Source organism: Elephas maximus, chromosome 8 (assembly GCF_024166365.1).
Source record: "Elephas maximus indicus isolate mEleMax1 chromosome 8, mEleMax1 primary haplotype, whole genome shotgun sequence".
NCBI lineage: Eukaryota > Metazoa > Chordata > Mammalia > Proboscidea > Elephantidae > Elephas > Elephas maximus.
Genome location: NC_064826.1, coordinates 122,481,381 through 122,497,043, shown reverse-complemented (window position 1 = coordinate 122,497,043; position 15,663 = coordinate 122,481,381). Strand labels below are relative to the sequence as shown.

The window sequence follows — 15,663 nt, the reverse complement described above, 5'->3', positions numbered from 1 at the left end:
ACTGAGCATGTGCAGCCCCCAGCTCTGCTACTTAAAGGCGACAATCGACCCTGTGGCTGTGACTCGCCGTAACTGTGACACTCACTGCTTTGTACGTCATTGGACAGAGAGCAGCCATCAGCCCCCAGAGCAGCTCCAGGCAGGAGCAGAAGGCTGGTAGGCTGGGCAGGGGTGCTGAGAATGAAGGACAATGGGAAGGCTGGACACAAAGTCCTGAGCTCCCCCATGCCCTTGACTTCTCTGTGAACTCCAGAAAGGACCATTCCCACAACAAGATGAACCCTCCTTGGGGGCCAAGAGTTCCATCAGGCCGGGCCCAGGAGCCCAGCTGCGTGGCCACCCCAGCCTCAGCCAGCAGGTGGAACAGCTCCCGGGCCAGCGCCTCCAGCCTGGGCGAGCTTCCTCCCAGCAGCCCCACGGTAGGCCTGGGGTGAGTGTGTGCCCAGATGGAACCCTCCCTTCTCCCTTCTCCCTGGCTCACTCCTGGGGCAAACAGGGGCTTTGATGGGGCAGGGGGAGGTCTGAGCTCTTCTGTGGGACCTTGGACTTGTTACTGAGTCTATCTGAGCCATCCTACATGAAATGGATGGTAAGGAGAATGCAAGCAATGTCCTCCCCGTGGAGAGTATTGAAAGGCCAGCCTTGAAGGCACGAGGCTGGAATTGCCCAGACCCGCCTTTGGCTGTGCCCAGTCCTTACAGAGGATGGTGGGATGCTCTACGTTGCCTTCTGGAGAGGAAGCAGGAAAGAAGGGTCCTTCATGATCTATACCCTGGGATTTTAGATGTGTCCAGCCCAGAGTGGGACTTGGGATGCCCTCTGCTGCTGCTTCCATCATCCTAGCTAGGGTCCCAGAGCCCATACTCCACCACCCCACTGTGAACTGGTGAGGGCTGAGGGCATCCTCAGACCCTAGAAGCCAATGTCCTTCCAGGGATGCTACCCCATGCTCTGGACAGGATGGGAAGGATCCAGTAGGTGTAGGGGCCAGGTGAGACAGAAGTCAGGCCTCTCCAACCCTAGCAAGTGAAGGCTCTTTAAATCCCTCTGTACTGGCCTCATGTGGTCATAACCTCCTTGCAGTAACCCTGGGAGGCCTAAGCTTTCTTCATAAAAGGGGATACTTTCCCTCTGTCTCATGCCAGACATCAAGGAGGTACTGCAGGGTAGAGGCAATGCAACTCTCCTTTAAGGCTTGGGGCCCAGGTGGGACTCCTGAGCAGAGGAGTCCACCACTCCCCTCCACCCCAGAGTCCCAGGAGACCTTGAAGACCATTGCTGCTGTCTTGGGCACTTGGGACAGAGTCCATACCATTGCCTTTGCCCCAGGGAGAGGTAGGGCCACCACAGCCATAGCCCTGCATCCCAGGCATGCATCTGTTGGCCCTCCTGGCCTCCAGCCAGTGAACTGAGCCACTCCTAGAAGCTGTGCCCATCTGTGCCGTGGGATGGCAGCCTGGGCTCGACTTCTGCATTTCCATTCTGGGTCAGCCACTTGCTAGCTGTGTGGGCAAGTGGCTTTGCCACTTTGAGAACCCTGACCCTTCCTTCCCAAGCAATTTGAAGGTGGCAGGGCATAAGGTGATACCCTCATTTCTATCTCTCCACAGGCAGCCAGGGCTCACACTGCTGCCTGGGACCCCTTCCCCACAGTTGATGTTCCGGACCACGCCCACTACACCCTGGGCGCAGTGATCCTGCTAGTGGGACTCGTGGGGATGCTGGGCAATCTGATGGTCATCTACATCTTCTTCAGGTGCCTGGCTGGTGGGCTGTGGCCAGGGTACAGAGACAGGGTGGAGCATGAGGACAGAAACCTGGGGGCCAGCCCTGGCCAGGGCACTGTTGAGGCTGGGTGGGGAGGCCAGGCTAAGCTGTTCACGGCCTCAGGCCCAGGCCTTAATTCATAAGCCCAGGGAAAGGCAAGTTTGAATGGCACATGCCATTGGTTCCCAGGTCCAAGACACCCAGGTCTTTGCCCATTCTACCCAGCTCTCAGCTCTCCTCCACCAGTGCCTGCCCCCGGGCCATCCTCCCTTGGCCTTGAAGAGCAGCCCAGGACACCAGGGCCCTGGGTCCTCAAGCCCCTCAGCAACCACTCACTATGCCCCTCTTCCCTCTCGGCCCCCAAGGCAGCCTGAATGGCTGAGTCAGGCAAATGGGAAAGGAAGCCCAAGCCCCACCCCTTATCAGCCAAATGGTTTCGGGCAATTTTTTGCCCTCTTTAAGCTCACTTTTCTTGTCTGCAACATGGAATTTTGATTGATTTCATGGAGTTCTTGTGATGATCAGGTAAGTTCACACACATGTAATGCCCCGCAAGTGAGGGTCTGAATCCTGGCCATGCCACTTACTGAGTTTTGTGATCTGGAGCAAGTCACTTCACAAGTGGAGCCTCAGTGTTCTTACCTTGAAAATGAGCACGAGGGGCCTCCCTCAGGGGTAGATAAGAAGATGGATGATAACAGGAGGCAAGGTTCATGAAAAGCCGGGCAGCAAGCCTGGCCTGTGTGCACAAACGCAGTTCTCTCCCCTCCGCCATCCCTGAGGGTGCGGACTGTGGGGACAGCTGCGCTGAGTGAGACCCTGGGCTAGGCCGGGACCCTTGAGGAAGGGGGCTGAAGGTGGTGCCCAAGCAGGAAGGAGACAGGAGAAGCATGAGGGGAGCAGTCTGGGTGCATGGTGGGAGAAGCCTAATGGAGAAGCCCTGGGGGAGACCTTTGTCAGAGGGGGCTTAGGAAAGCAAAGCTTTGTCCAAGGATCGAGGGTGCATCAAGCAGGGGGAACCAAGGGAGAGAGAAGAGGAAATGGACACAGCCCAAGAGCCAGCTCCTTGGGGCCACACAGCAGTTCCGGAGGGCATTGCTCTCCCGGTTTCATCCTGAGGGAGCTGCCCCAGAAGACAAGGGCTGGTTGCTGCCTGGGGTTTCTCACTCCTCAGCCAGTACGGCTGGACTGAAAGGCTGCTCAGTGGGTACTTGCGGGACAGCCAGATGGGTCTGTAGCCCAGCAGCCTGTGCCTGCGTACGTGCACGTGTGTGCACACATGGAACATATGTGTATGTACGTGCATGTGTATGCACTATGTGTGTATGTGTGTGATCCCACATGTATATGCATGTGCATGTGCATTGGTGTATGTCTGTGCATTGTGCATTCATTGTATGTGCACATGTATGTGTACATGCATGTGTGAGCTTATATGTGGTTGGGGTAAGAGAAGCCTCCCAGCAGAACCTCCTAACAGCCTGTGACCCCTCCCAGGAGCAGAGGCCTCCGGACACCCGCCAACATGTTCATTATCAACCTTGCTGTCAGCGACTTCCTCATGTCCTTCACCCAGGCGCCCGTCTTCTTCGCCAGCAGCCTCTATAAGCGGTGGCTCTTTGGGGAGGCAGGTAGACACTCAGGGCTTCTTTTGGCCGGAGCAGGGAGGAGGGTTGTGACCAGGAGATGCCCACAGCGGAGGGGGCTCAGCTGAGGAGGCGATTTGGTCTTCCTGGGCAGGGAGCGAGTAACTGCTTTCAATCACACAGCCTGTGAGGGCTGGAGGGAAGACTCAGGTTCAGGTCCTGAGTCCCCCACCAGCCACTGCCAGAGGGGGCAAGGAGGCAGGGTGGAGAAAGGGCCAGGCCTGCTTGCTGGAAGGCGAGGGCAGGAGCCGAGCATGCTCCATCCCCTTGGTACCTGATGGGCACCCTCCTGAGGACTGAGGTCAGGGGCTGTGCCCACAGGCTGCAAGTTCTATGCCTTCTGTGGAGCTCTCTTTGGCATCACCTCCATGATTACCCTTACGGCCATCGCCCTGGACCGCTACCTGGTGATCACACGCCCACTGGCCACCATTGGTGTGGTGTCCAAGAGGAGGGCGGCACTTGTTCTGCTGGGCATCTGGCTCTATGCCCTGGCCTGGAGTCTGCCACCCTTCTTTGGCTGGAGTAAGTGGGTGGGTAGAATTGGGGGAGGGGCAGATAGGCTGGGAGGGGCCAGCTCAAGAGGCAGGTAGGTGGACTTGGGTGTGCCAGCTGGTAGGAGGGGCCAATGGACAATCTGAGCCTCTAGTCAGATGGGCAATGAGGGGCATGCCCCCCAGCAAGGGAAAATGAGGCTGCACTATCTGGCACCAGAGGGGAAGAAAACATGCAATGAGTCAGATTAGGCAGGGCATTAGGGTGTGAGGCCTCAGCAGACAGGAAGGCACCAGCTCTCTGGGGTAGTACCTAGAAGCTGGCTCAAGCTTTGCAGAGACCCTGGGGCCATGGTGAAGTCTCTGTTCCAAACTATCAAGCAGCCACAACTGTGGGCTCTCTGGCCAGCTGTCTCTTGAGCTGATGCCTCTGCCAGACCAGCTTGGGAAGTGCCCTTTCCAGTATCCCAACTGCCCTGGGCTTTCTGGGGGCATACACAAAGCTCCTGGGGGACAACAGGCTGGAACTAGTGCTGAGGATCCAAGGGCTGCCCCACTGAGCACCTGCCCTGGCTTCCAGGTGCCTACGTGCCCGACGGGCTGCTGACGTCCTGCTCTTGGGACTACATGAGCTTCACGCCCTCGTTCCGCGCCTACACCATGCTCCTCTGCTGCTTTGTGTTCTTCCTCCCCCTGCTTGTCATCATCTACTGCTACATCTTCATCTTTAAAGCCATCCGGGAGACAGGCCGGTAAGAGCCAGGCCCAGAGGAGAGCTGGACAGGCGAGTGGGGGGCTGTGCCTCTCCTGCCAGGGCTGCCTCTGGTGCCAGGCAGGGAAAATAAGCAGAGAAGATGCACTCCTGGGGTGGGGGGGCCTAAAAGTCAGCACAAGTAACCAGGAGAGGGGACTTTAGGCCTGGTCTTGGGACCTCAGGGTCAGAAGAGGTACCACAATAAAGAACTTTCTGGGAGCCAGGGCTGCCTGCACGGGAGGGGATGACCCCATGGTACAGGAAGGCGCCCCGACAGTAACTGTGACCCTGCATGCATTGCAACCCGAGTGGGGTCAGACTCAGACTCTGCCCCTTCTAGGGCCCTCCAGACCTTCGGGGCCTGCGAGGGTGCTAGTGAGTCCCCACGGCAGTGGCAGCGGCTGCAGAGTGAGTGGAAGATGGCCAAGATCGCACTGCTGGCCATCCTGCTGTACGTGCTCTCCTGGGCCCCCTACTCCACTGTGGCCCTGGTGGCCTTTGCAGGGTGAGTAGTGGCTAAGAGGCTGGGGCTGGGGCTGAAGGGAAGGGTAAGGCAACCTGGGGGCAGCCTCTTCCTTCCCAGCCCAGGCCCAGGGCCAGCTGTCCTCACACCCTGAGTCCAGCCTCGCAGCCTTATTCTCTCCCTGGCATGCAACGCTCCACCCCAGGCAGGTCTGCTTAGTTCCTGGGGGCATCAGGACACATGCTGGGGGAGCTCTGGGCCACAACCAGATTCAGCCTGTGGCCTGTGAGGGCTGCCTGGTCCTGCAAAACCCCTTGGGGATGTGCAGATCTCCCTGCGATTTCAGTTCTGTCCCTGCTTGGCTGTGGGCACACAGCAGGGGTGCTGCTCACTTCCAGGAATGGGTCCCTAAGGGTACCCACTAGTTCTTTGTGGCTAGACTCTGGGGACTTTGAAGTCTGCAGAAGCATGGACCTAGGCTAGGCTTCAGAAGAATTTTTGAGACAGTGAGAGCTGTTGAACCATGCCAGGGTTTGGGTACCACACCTTCTCCTCATGCAGGAATGGCCTGTCTGCTCTCCTGTGAAGTTACTCTAAGAGAATCAGAGGGGCAGGTGGGCAGGTGGGCTGGTGTAGGCATGTACAGAGCTGGGCAGAGGGCCTGAGGATCAGGGTTGGTGGTAAGGGGGGTACTAACTCCTCACCTGCGTTGTTGCCAACAGCACAGGCTCCAAGGAACAGTGGGACTTTTCAAACTGCACCCCAGCCTAACAATCCTTCCTTCCAAGGTCCCTCCCTCAACCACTTCCCAGATTCCCAGTCACCTCTGTCTTTGTTTAACCTCAGTTCAGAATTCTCTCTGGCATGGCCAGTACCCCCCATGGAGCAAAGGTAGACTGAGCTGGGCTGGGCTGGGGTGGGCAGTCCCGCTGACAAGACCTGGCCCAGAGGGAAAAGCCTCCTGAGAGGGTGGGCAGGTGGGCTGTGAGCCTTCAGGGAGGGCCAGTCAGCAAAGCAAGACCACATCTTCTCTGTCCCAGGTACGCACATGTCCTGACGCCCTACATGAATTCAGTGCCTGCTGTCATCGCCAAGGCCTCTGCTATCCACAACCCCATCATTTACGCCATCACCCACCCCAAGTACAGGTGCGACCCTCCTCCAGACCCCCAGCCCACTGCTTCCCAGCCAACCTCAAGGGCCTGGAGGTTCTGGGCCTGCAAATGAAGGGCAGAGACCAGCCATCATTTCTGTATCTCGAATGTGCCTTGGGCAGGGCCACCAGCAGCTGGAAGCAGCCTGTGACACTAGATGAAGTCTGGAGTTGGAGTGACCCCTCCCCTGCCCCAGCTTCCCAGGGCCCAGTTTGGAGGGATGTCAGGGCTCTCTGGGCAGTGTCCAATCCTAACTATGGGACTTTAGGAGCTGGAGCCAACAGATCAACAGTGCTGTCGGCTGGGAAGCAACCCACTAGACAGTGTGTCATAGAAAGACCATAGCAGGGAGCACTTGATCTGCTTAAAAGGCTCTGGCAGAGTGCTGGGGGGCAGGGGGGGTGACTCAGGCCCAGTGCACTCTGCTGATAAGGACCCCAGTGTGGTGGCCTGCAGTGCTTCCCTTTGCCTCGAGGTGTCAGCAGCTCACTACCTGGCCTGAAGCCAGCCCAGGCCTGAGCCCATCTAGCTCAGAGGCTGCTCAGATGTATCCCTGACTCCATTTGCAGAGATGTGGCTTGGCCCAGCCCCTTGAGGGACTGTACTGATGTCTGCCTGACTGAGCCTGTGTCTGTGTGTCCATCTCACCAGCCCTGTGAGTCTGTCAGGCCCCTTCACCTCAGCATCTGTCTGTCCTTCGTCACCACCGGTGGCTCCCAGTATCTTTCTGTCCATTCTAATCATCCCAACATCTGTCTATCCTCGTAACCCCAATGTCTGAGGCTCCTCATTCCCCCAGTGGCTCTCTGTCCACCCCTCATTAGCCCTGTTTCAGTATGTCCATTCCTCCCTATAACCCCCCACCATGTGCCTGTCAGTCAACCTACCTCCTGCCCTAACCCGATGTGTTGCCCCCACAGAATGGCCATTGCCCAGCACCTGCCCTGCCTGGGGGTGATGCTAGGCGTGTCGGGCCAGCGCACCCGCCCTTACACCAGCTACCACTCCACTCTCCCCTCTACCTTGAGCAGCCAGGCCTCTGACCTCAGCTGGATCTCCGGAAGGAGGCGCCAGGCATCCCTGGGCTCTGAGAGTGAGGTGGTAAGAATCTTGGGGCCTCTGCTGGCTGGTACCTGGTCATCCTTTCCTCAGCCAAGCCAGCCTCAGTGCTCCGGGAGGTACCTGGGCCCAAGCGAGGGTGCTTCTGAGACTCAGAGTTTGGGACAGTCAGGACACTGGACTGGTGGCAGGAAGAACGGCCCACAACCTCTCCATAGCCTTCTTTTGCATCATCCTCACCCACAGGCCGGGCTCTGGGGCCAGAGAGGGCAACGGAGCCACCTGAGGTTCCCCAGCAGCAGACCACAGCTGAATATACGTCCGTCACTGCCAGGCCATGTCCTTTTCCAAGCAGTCACTGTCCCAGTGGCTTAGAGCCATAGACAGACCTCAAGAGACAAGGCAAGAGCCAGCTCAGGGTCCCTTGTCCCCTCAGTATTAAGCCCCCTCTCTTTCTGGGAGTCTCAAGGAATCCACAGGGTACAGTGGAAGGGATGCTGGCCCTGGAGTCAGGAGACCTGGGTTCATACCCCAGCTCCACCACCGCTCACTATATGAGCTTTAATGAGTCACTCACCCTCTCTGAGCCTCCAGACCCACCTCTGAAAATGGAAAACAGTCATTTTACCAGCCAAGACTGGCTAGGAGATAGTAGGTGTGCCCACGCTTGGTGCTGACCCATGGATTGTAGTCATCCCTGGACGCCTCCAGCCTGTGTCAGCCGCTCTCCAGGGCCTGGGGCTATGAAGCCACCTGATGCCCTGAGGAAAGCTCCCTGCACCTAGGGGTCCTACCCCAGCCACACTCAGGAACCTCCATTCTGCCTACCATGGGCCTCACCAAGGGCCCTGTGGACCAGCCAGTGATCTCCTTCCACTGGCCTCCAGTTAAGGGAGGAGATGTCAGGGATTCCCTTCCTTCAAGGAACGATTGCAGTGAATTATAAACACCTACATGCTTAAGAAGACACATACACACTCTCCCACACGCACACTTTCGCATTCTCTCTCATACACCATCTTTCTCTCACGCACTCTCTCATGCACATTTTCACTCCCATATACATTTTCACTCTCACACACTTTCTCTCACACACACTTTTTTCTCTCACTCTCACACACATTTTCTCTCACACACACACTTTGTCACATCTGCACTTCCACCCTCTCACATGCACATTTTCTCTCTCACACACATTTCCACTCTCACACACACACTTTCTCTCTCATATATACTTTCTCTCACTCTCACACACACATTTTCTCTCTCACACATATTTTAATTCTCACACACACACTTTCACGTATATACTTCCTCTCACTTTCTCACATACACATACTATCGCTCTCTCTCACACACTCTTTCTCTCACATACACATACATTTTCACTTTCTCACATACACTTTCTCTCACACACACACACACTGTCTCTGTCTCACACACATACACAAACACTGGCACATCCACACACAACTTGCAGGGATTTAAAGTAACCAGTGACCCTGCATGGTGTCATGGGCCTCACCCCAGTGAATATCCCCAGGAAGCATGAAAAAGGGCTTGGTGGGGGAAGGGCAGGAGCAAGGCTATGGAATGTCCCTCCCCCCTCACAGTGACTCTCTGACCTTCCCCAGGGCTGGACGGACACAGAGGCAGCAGCTGCATGGGAGGGTGCCCAGCAAGTGAGTGGACAAGCCTCCTGCAGTCAGGCCCTGCAGAACCTAGAAGCCAATACCCCTCCCAGGCCCCAGGGATGGGGACCAGAGACTCCCAGGAAGGTGACTGAGCCTGACCCCTGCCAATGTGTAAAGGGGTGGAGAGAATGGGCAAGTAGCCCAGGGCGTGGCCAGGAAAGGGGAACTTGTTCTCAAGGGCAGGCCCAGTACCCTCTGGGAATCACCCCCTCCCTGCACCTGCCAGCTTTCCCTTGGCTGGCTGGGGGGTCTGGGGGCCTGTGTGACTCCCAGATGCTCTGAGCAGGGCCTAAGCATGTCTGTGTGTATATGTGACGTGACTGTGCATGTATGTAGCAGATGTCATTGTTAGCTATAGTGTACTATGACCAATGTGTGGCACGTATACACGTGTGTATGCCTGTGAGGGCTGTACATCTGTGTGACCATGTGTTACTGTGACACCTTAGGGCATGTGGCTAAGCGTGCCACAGTTGGTCTGCTCTAACCACGGGTGGTGTGTACCTCTCTGTGTGACCTCAAGGCCCAGGGCTGGACATACCTGGTAGGGGTCCCAGCAGAGGGAAGAGGGGAACTGTAAGCTGTATAGGTAAAAAAAAAAAAAAAATTTTTTTTACTCGGTATAAATGCCCCATGATCAGGATGTCACCCAGAATACTTGTGGCTATTAAAAGAAGGCCAGCTGTCAGGCCAAGTGCCTATGGAACGGAATGTTGATGGTGATTAGAGAAGGCGATATTTGGAACACTGGAAATGCCATGTGCATAGGCTCCCAGGGCTGCCCTTCCCCTTCAGCTGACAAGTCCCCACCCTGCCCCTCCACTCACACCCACATGACACGCCCGTGTCCTCTAGTCCATCTAACCCTGCTCCTGGGCTCTCTCCGGCTTCCACAGCAAGCCCAGGGCCACAGGCACTTTTCCACCTTTCTTCCCCCAAGGCCACTCTCCTGTATATGACAGAGAGGGCACAATCTGAGGCTGCTGCCCGGGGAGACTGAAGCCTACCCCTCAATGTTGAGCCTCTGAGTCCCCCAGCATTGCCATCCCAGGAGCCCCAGGGAGGACTCACTCCCCATCCCTGAGCCCTGAGCACTGTGGACAGCAGAAGCCAGCACAGAGGCCTGGCAGGGACACACAGGCTGGACAGGGCAATGAGGAAAGACAGCGCTTGTCCTGGAGGAACTCCTGGGCTGGAGTGGGGGATGAGGAGTGACAGCACATCAACTGTCACCAAGTGTGTGTGATAAGCACTGCCATCGAGGTATGGGCACACAGGATGCTGCAAGCAGGGCCAAGTCCCCAGGGAGGGCCTCCCAGGGACAGTGAAGGTGAAGCTGGGATTAGCCAGTGGGGGTGGAGCAGAAAAAAAAAAAAAAAGGAGGTGAGAATTCCAAGAGGAGGAAACAGCTTGTGCAAACGCAGGAAGGCACAAAGGAGCTCGGGGTCAGAACGTTGTTCTGTGACCCTGGGAGCAGCCAAGGGGACCCTAGGAGGTGGTGGTGGGGGACACAAAAGGCCAGGGGTATGGGACCCAGGGGAAAGGAGGAAAAGTAGAAACTGGTAGGAGAGGTGGGGAGCCTGATCACAGGACTTCAGGTACTGCCAGGAGAGGTCTCCAGGGTCCCTGAGATGGTTTAAGTTGCGGGGGGCATGGCCAGCCTTGCTCTTGGCCGGGACCCTCGGCAGCAGGGCAGTGCGGGGTTGAATGGAATGAGCCTGCCAGGAGAAGACTGGAGGAAGTGGCACTTGAAGGTAGCAGGGGTAGAGGAGGGATGCCAAGGGATACCAGGAGGAAAGCGGAGAGCAAGGATGAGGAAGGATTTGGGTTCTGGAGGCCAGGCACTGAGGTGGAGACACTGGGAACCCCCAAGGGCCCACCCAACGGGAGCCTTAGACGTTCCTGGCTGGAGCTCAGGAGAGAGGTCCAGCCGTGACTCCCTCCTCAGATGGCCTGTGGTCTCAGGGGAGGTCCATCTCCGACCCAGGACACGACCTGGCCCTTCCATACCGACCCCTCTGCACTACTGGGTGACTTTAAACCCAGAGGTTCCTTGGAAGACTGCTCCTACTGGGACAGCCCTCAGGCTGAACTGATGTGTGCTGTTTGTTTTCAGGCCAAGGGGCTGCCCCCTTCCCAGCCCCTGCTTGGACCCCAGGGCTTAGAATGCCCCACTGGCTCTCCCTTTCCTCTGGGACACCCAGCCCCTCACATCACCCTCACACACACAGACTAGGATTGCCCGTGAGGGTCGTGGGAGTAGCCAGGTCACCCATGCTGCCGGAGACTCCTAGCTCCAGCCACATCCCCTCCCCCATACCACCAAGCTCCTGCTCCTGCAAAGTGGATCCACACCTACTCCTCACCTCAGCAGCCAACACTGCCAGCTCCACCAGGACAGTGTGCCCCGCTTCCCCAGGCACCCGCGTCTCCTCCAGGGCTGTATGGTGCCATTGTTCAGGCGATGACAATGGTGATGGCTCCGTGGGACACATCAGCTACCTGTGAGCCAGGCTGCTCTACCAGGGGCTCCAAGCAGAGACCACGCTCCGTGCCTGGAGACTATGTCTTACAACTGGCCTCCTCCCCAGAGCACTGTCCAGTGTGCCATTTCCTCTGAGCCCACACTTTTGCACACAAGCACTCCCCTGTGCGTACACACCTGCATGTACACTGAGCATACATGCACACACTGCCCGGTCTGTTTCAAAGCAGCGGTCTAAGTTTATCCCAGTGTCGTGCAGCTCTAACAGCGGTAGGAAAATAAAAAGCAAACATCTCCTTGGACAAACATGGTCTCTACATGGTGCTGCGATGGGAGAGAGAACCAGGGCCGGCCTCGGATGCCTCTAGCAGCTTCCCTGCCTCCTCCCTGTGTCCCCCACCTGCATCTCTCACTCCTGAAGCCCCAGTCTCAAAGTGCAGGAGGGGGAGCTCCCCATGAGCTGCTGCATTCAGGAAGCAGCCTCTGCCCAGCCTGTGGGGACCAGCTGATCTCCTGCCTTCGGATTTCCCCGGGGAAGGCAGATGGAGGGAGGCCAGCTTTCCCCTTTAAAAGCATCCTCTCCACTGCCCCTTCCTGTCCCCTGAGTTCAGCACCAGGCGGTGCCTGACTCCAAAGAAAGAGTCTGTGACCCCAGGTACAGCCAAGCTGACCCATTGCTCTCCCTCTCTGTGCAGGGCCATGTGCCTTCCTGTCCCCATGCTGTTCATGGCCCTGCTGCCAGGTCCTCCCTGGCTTGCAGAGCAGGTTTCTGTAGGAAAGGGGATAAGGCAGATGTTAGGGATGAAATGAAATGGGATGGGATGGGATGGCATGTGGCCTCGATGGGACGGGGAATGGTGTGGGGGAGAGACAGAGGTCTTGGCCACGAACTGCTGGCCTCCCAGGCGAGGGCTGGGGCAGCAGGCTGGGCTGCATGATACAGGCCAGAGGAGGCGATGGTGTGCATGGAAAGAACACTGATCCGGCCCTGGCTTCTTCCACTTCATGTTTTGTAAACTTGGGCAACATACCAGGAGGCCCTGGGTGGTGTAAACAGTTAGATGCTGGGCTACTAACCAAAAGATTGGCAATTGAAACCCACCCAGACATACCTCACAAGATGGCCTGGCAATTTGCTTCTGAAAGGTCACAGCCAAGAAAACCCTATGGAGGGCAGCTCTAAACTGACACACATGGGGTTGCCATGAATCGGAGCGAACTCGACAGCAACTAGTTAACTGGGGCAAGTTACCAAACAATCCTGTAATATGGAGACTTCTACAGTGCACCATGGGTGTGCCAGATCCAGTATGTGTGGCTAGGATGCTGGCAGCCAGGAAATTATTTACACCCAGGCCTCCTGTGAGTCCTCAATGCCCAGCCCAGGTCAGGGCCAGAAACCAACCCAGCCCAGTTACCTTCCCTGAGCCTCAGTTTCCCCAGCCAGAGAGGAGACGGGGCCTGACATCTGTCCTGAGGAAATGCTCCTGGGGGAATCTTGGCCCAAAAGCCCACAGTGGCAGGAACTAGTCATGAGTCCCAAAGGGCCTGACCCCCACCCAGAACATACTGTCTCTGGGATAGGGGCTGAACATACCACACATGGGCCCCCTCCTTGCCCCTTTTGGCCCCAGGTCCCAGCAGCTGAGTAAATGGCATCTCCTCCCTCCCCGGCCCCTGCCATTCCATTGCAAAGGGCACGGGCTGGCAGTGACACAGGCAGCTGGAGCTTTCCAAGCTCCTGTCAAGTTTTCCAGAGCACACATGAGATAGGAGGGCCAGGAATAACCACTGGACCCCCAGCAGGCCTTGGGGGCATGGGTGTGGCCCTGAACCTGCCTTCAGGCCCACGCCAAGGGGAGTGGACAAGGGTCCAGCCCCTCGAGTCAGGGCTTCAGGAGGGTCCTGTGGCCCTCATGCGGTTCCCCCCAGCCTCTGGGAGCCATTATCTGGAGTTCCGCAGAATGAGCCCAGGCTGTAGAGTAGCCTGGGTCTCCCCACTGTGTAACCCTGGAAGTCATTTAGCCTCTCTGAGCTGGGGTTCCTGGGGGGAGATGGCAGCCTCTCCGGACCCGAGGGGCCAAAGGTGTGGAGGGTCCAGCCCTGAGTAACCCAGGCCAAGTCACCCGTCTCCTGTGCTGAAGCATTGTCCCAACCAGCTGGGGGCTCAGCCTAGTCCTAGGCACCATCAGGGCCCCCACCATAAGACACAACCTGAGTCCTCACCAGGTGCACAGGGCAGCCAAGACCCCAACCACAAAGCCCTTACCCAGGGGAGCTCACCCCGTCTTTCTGGGCCTAGGGGCTGGGGGTGTAGCTCAGCAGAGAGAGTGAGTTTGGGCTCCCAGAGGAACAAAGGGAAGCAGAAAGCAGAGGGCAAGAGGTGAGAGCATTATCACCAACCTGGCCAGTGCCCCCTTCCTGCCCCCTGGGGGTGCTGGATGCTGAGTACCCCTCCCCAGGGGCTATATTAGCCGTGTGAGTCATGGTGGACACGGCTGGGAGGCCACGGGCGGGCGGGCACAGTGTAGGGTTACAGCCCATTTATGGGCGCAGCTGAGGGCAGATATCAGTGTCGATGGCATTCGCTCCGGCTATTCTTAGGAGCCTCTCAGGAGCTCCACACAGCCCGGCTGGGCAGTGAGGGACAGAGCAGGCAAGGCTCAGCGGTGGGACCAGGGGCAGAAGTGGGCTGAGGGTGTAGGGTGCATAAGGCTCCAGGCAAAGCACCCTCTCACCCACCTCTTTCTCCCTGCAGAGACCGCAGCTGTCAACTCCAGCATGTCTTACAGCGTGACCCTGACTGGGCCCGGACCCTGGGGCTTCCGCCTGCAGGGGGGCAAGGACTTCAACATGCCGCTCACCATCTCCCGGGTGAGTGCGCACTGCCCACAGCCTGGCCTTGTGAGGGGCGGGGCACACTGGAGGAGGGGAGTGTGTGTCCCTCTGTCTGCCCTCCCAAGGCTCTCAGACAGAAGAGCACACTCCAGCCCCCATCCAGGGGCTGGGACTGAACTCGCTGATAACTGCCAGCCTCAGGCCCCTGGTCTCGGCCACAACCATGTGCCCACCCAAGCTGGCCAGACAGTCAGGAGTGAGAAACGCCGCGGGCAGATGGCCGCTGATTTGAGTAGAGAAGGAAACACTGAGTTTGCAGAGCTGGCAGGTGGGCGGAGAGTATGGTACCTCCCTAAGCCGTTCTGAGCAGGATGGGATCCGAGTGCCCCCAAGCCTGGAGTAGCTCCCTGGAAGTGAGCAGCTGCTCTGGGGAGAGAGCACCCCTAGCTTGGAGAGGTCAGTGACAGTCAGGTGAGTGGATAGATGGACGGACAGACTGCTGACCTTTGCTGCCCTGCTGTTGCACTGCAGGGCTGAGCTGGATGGCTCCTGGGCTTCAGCAGCTGCTGTCTCCCAGACCTCCGATACCAGCCCCTCCAGGGACCATGCACCGGTGGCCAGCTCCTTCCCACTCCCCCCAGCTGTGTAGCTGCCTGTCTCACCTCATGCCCCGACTCCTCCCTGCAATGCCTGAAGGGAAATGTACACCGCATTGGAGTCCATCTAAGTAACTCCCATCGCCCAGTGGGAGCCACTGCAGCCCAGAGAGATGTTGTAAGCTAGGATGCACTCAATAGTAAGCTATCTATGAGCAGGGACTTGTTTTCATCACTGTTATGTCCCCAGAACCTAGCGAGGTGTCTAGAACATAATAGATGTTCAATAAATACACGTCAAAGGGACTCCCCAATGAATCCCTGGCAGAGCTGGGCTAAAGGCCCCAAGGCTCAGGCTGGGTAGTGAGATGTGCAAGGGGCTAGGACAGCCCCTGCCTGATGGAGCAAGGTGGAGGCTGAGCACCTGGCAGGGCTGGTCTCGGCAAGACGGGCAGGATGAGGCCCCAGGCTGTGACTGGAGGGTGGCAGATGGCAAAAGGGGTGGTGGCTGCCTACCCAGGGCATAGGGAGACAGTTTCTTCACCACAGCAGCCAAGACTTGCTTTGGACAGGGGTGGGTAAGCACTGAAGTGGGCACCTGGGGAAGGCCTGGCAGGGCTGGGATGACCCGTATCACTTGGGAGCCTCACAAACCGAAGTCCACATTTGCTACAAGATGTGGAATGGCATGCGGTGGATGGAGATGCAGGTGG

At 57.6% G+C, this 15,663-nt stretch overlaps 2 protein-coding genes across 3 annotated transcripts in view; both read left to right on the top strand.

Moving 5' to 3' along the window:
- The first annotated feature begins 243 nt into the window (after window positions 1-243).
- On the top strand, window positions 244-11,651 carry OPN4 (opsin 4). The gene is made up of 10 exons (XM_049893565.1): window positions 244-419; window positions 1,611-1,756; window positions 3,265-3,398; window positions 3,735-3,938; window positions 4,488-4,659; window positions 5,002-5,166; window positions 6,165-6,272; window positions 7,199-7,379; window positions 8,972-9,115; window positions 11,493-11,651. The coding sequence occupies exons 1-10, from the start codon at window positions 276-278 to the stop codon at window positions 11,649-11,651; spliced, it is 1,557 nt and encodes a 518-aa protein (XP_049749522.1). The 5' UTR covers window positions 244-275.
- A 2,481-nt stretch (window positions 11,652-14,132) lies between these two features.
- Window positions 14,133-15,663, top strand: part of LDB3 (LIM domain binding 3) — a 67,728-nt gene continuing 66,197 nt past the window's right edge. For both annotated transcript variants that reach the window (XM_049894349.1, XM_049894350.1), the window contains exons 1-2: window positions 14,133-14,172; window positions 14,275-14,390. In XM_049894349.1, the coding sequence (XP_049750306.1) occupies window positions 14,298-14,390 (93 nt within the window). In that variant the 5' untranslated portion in view covers window positions 14,133-14,172; window positions 14,275-14,297. The remainder of the gene's footprint in view (window positions 14,173-14,274; window positions 14,391-15,663) is intronic.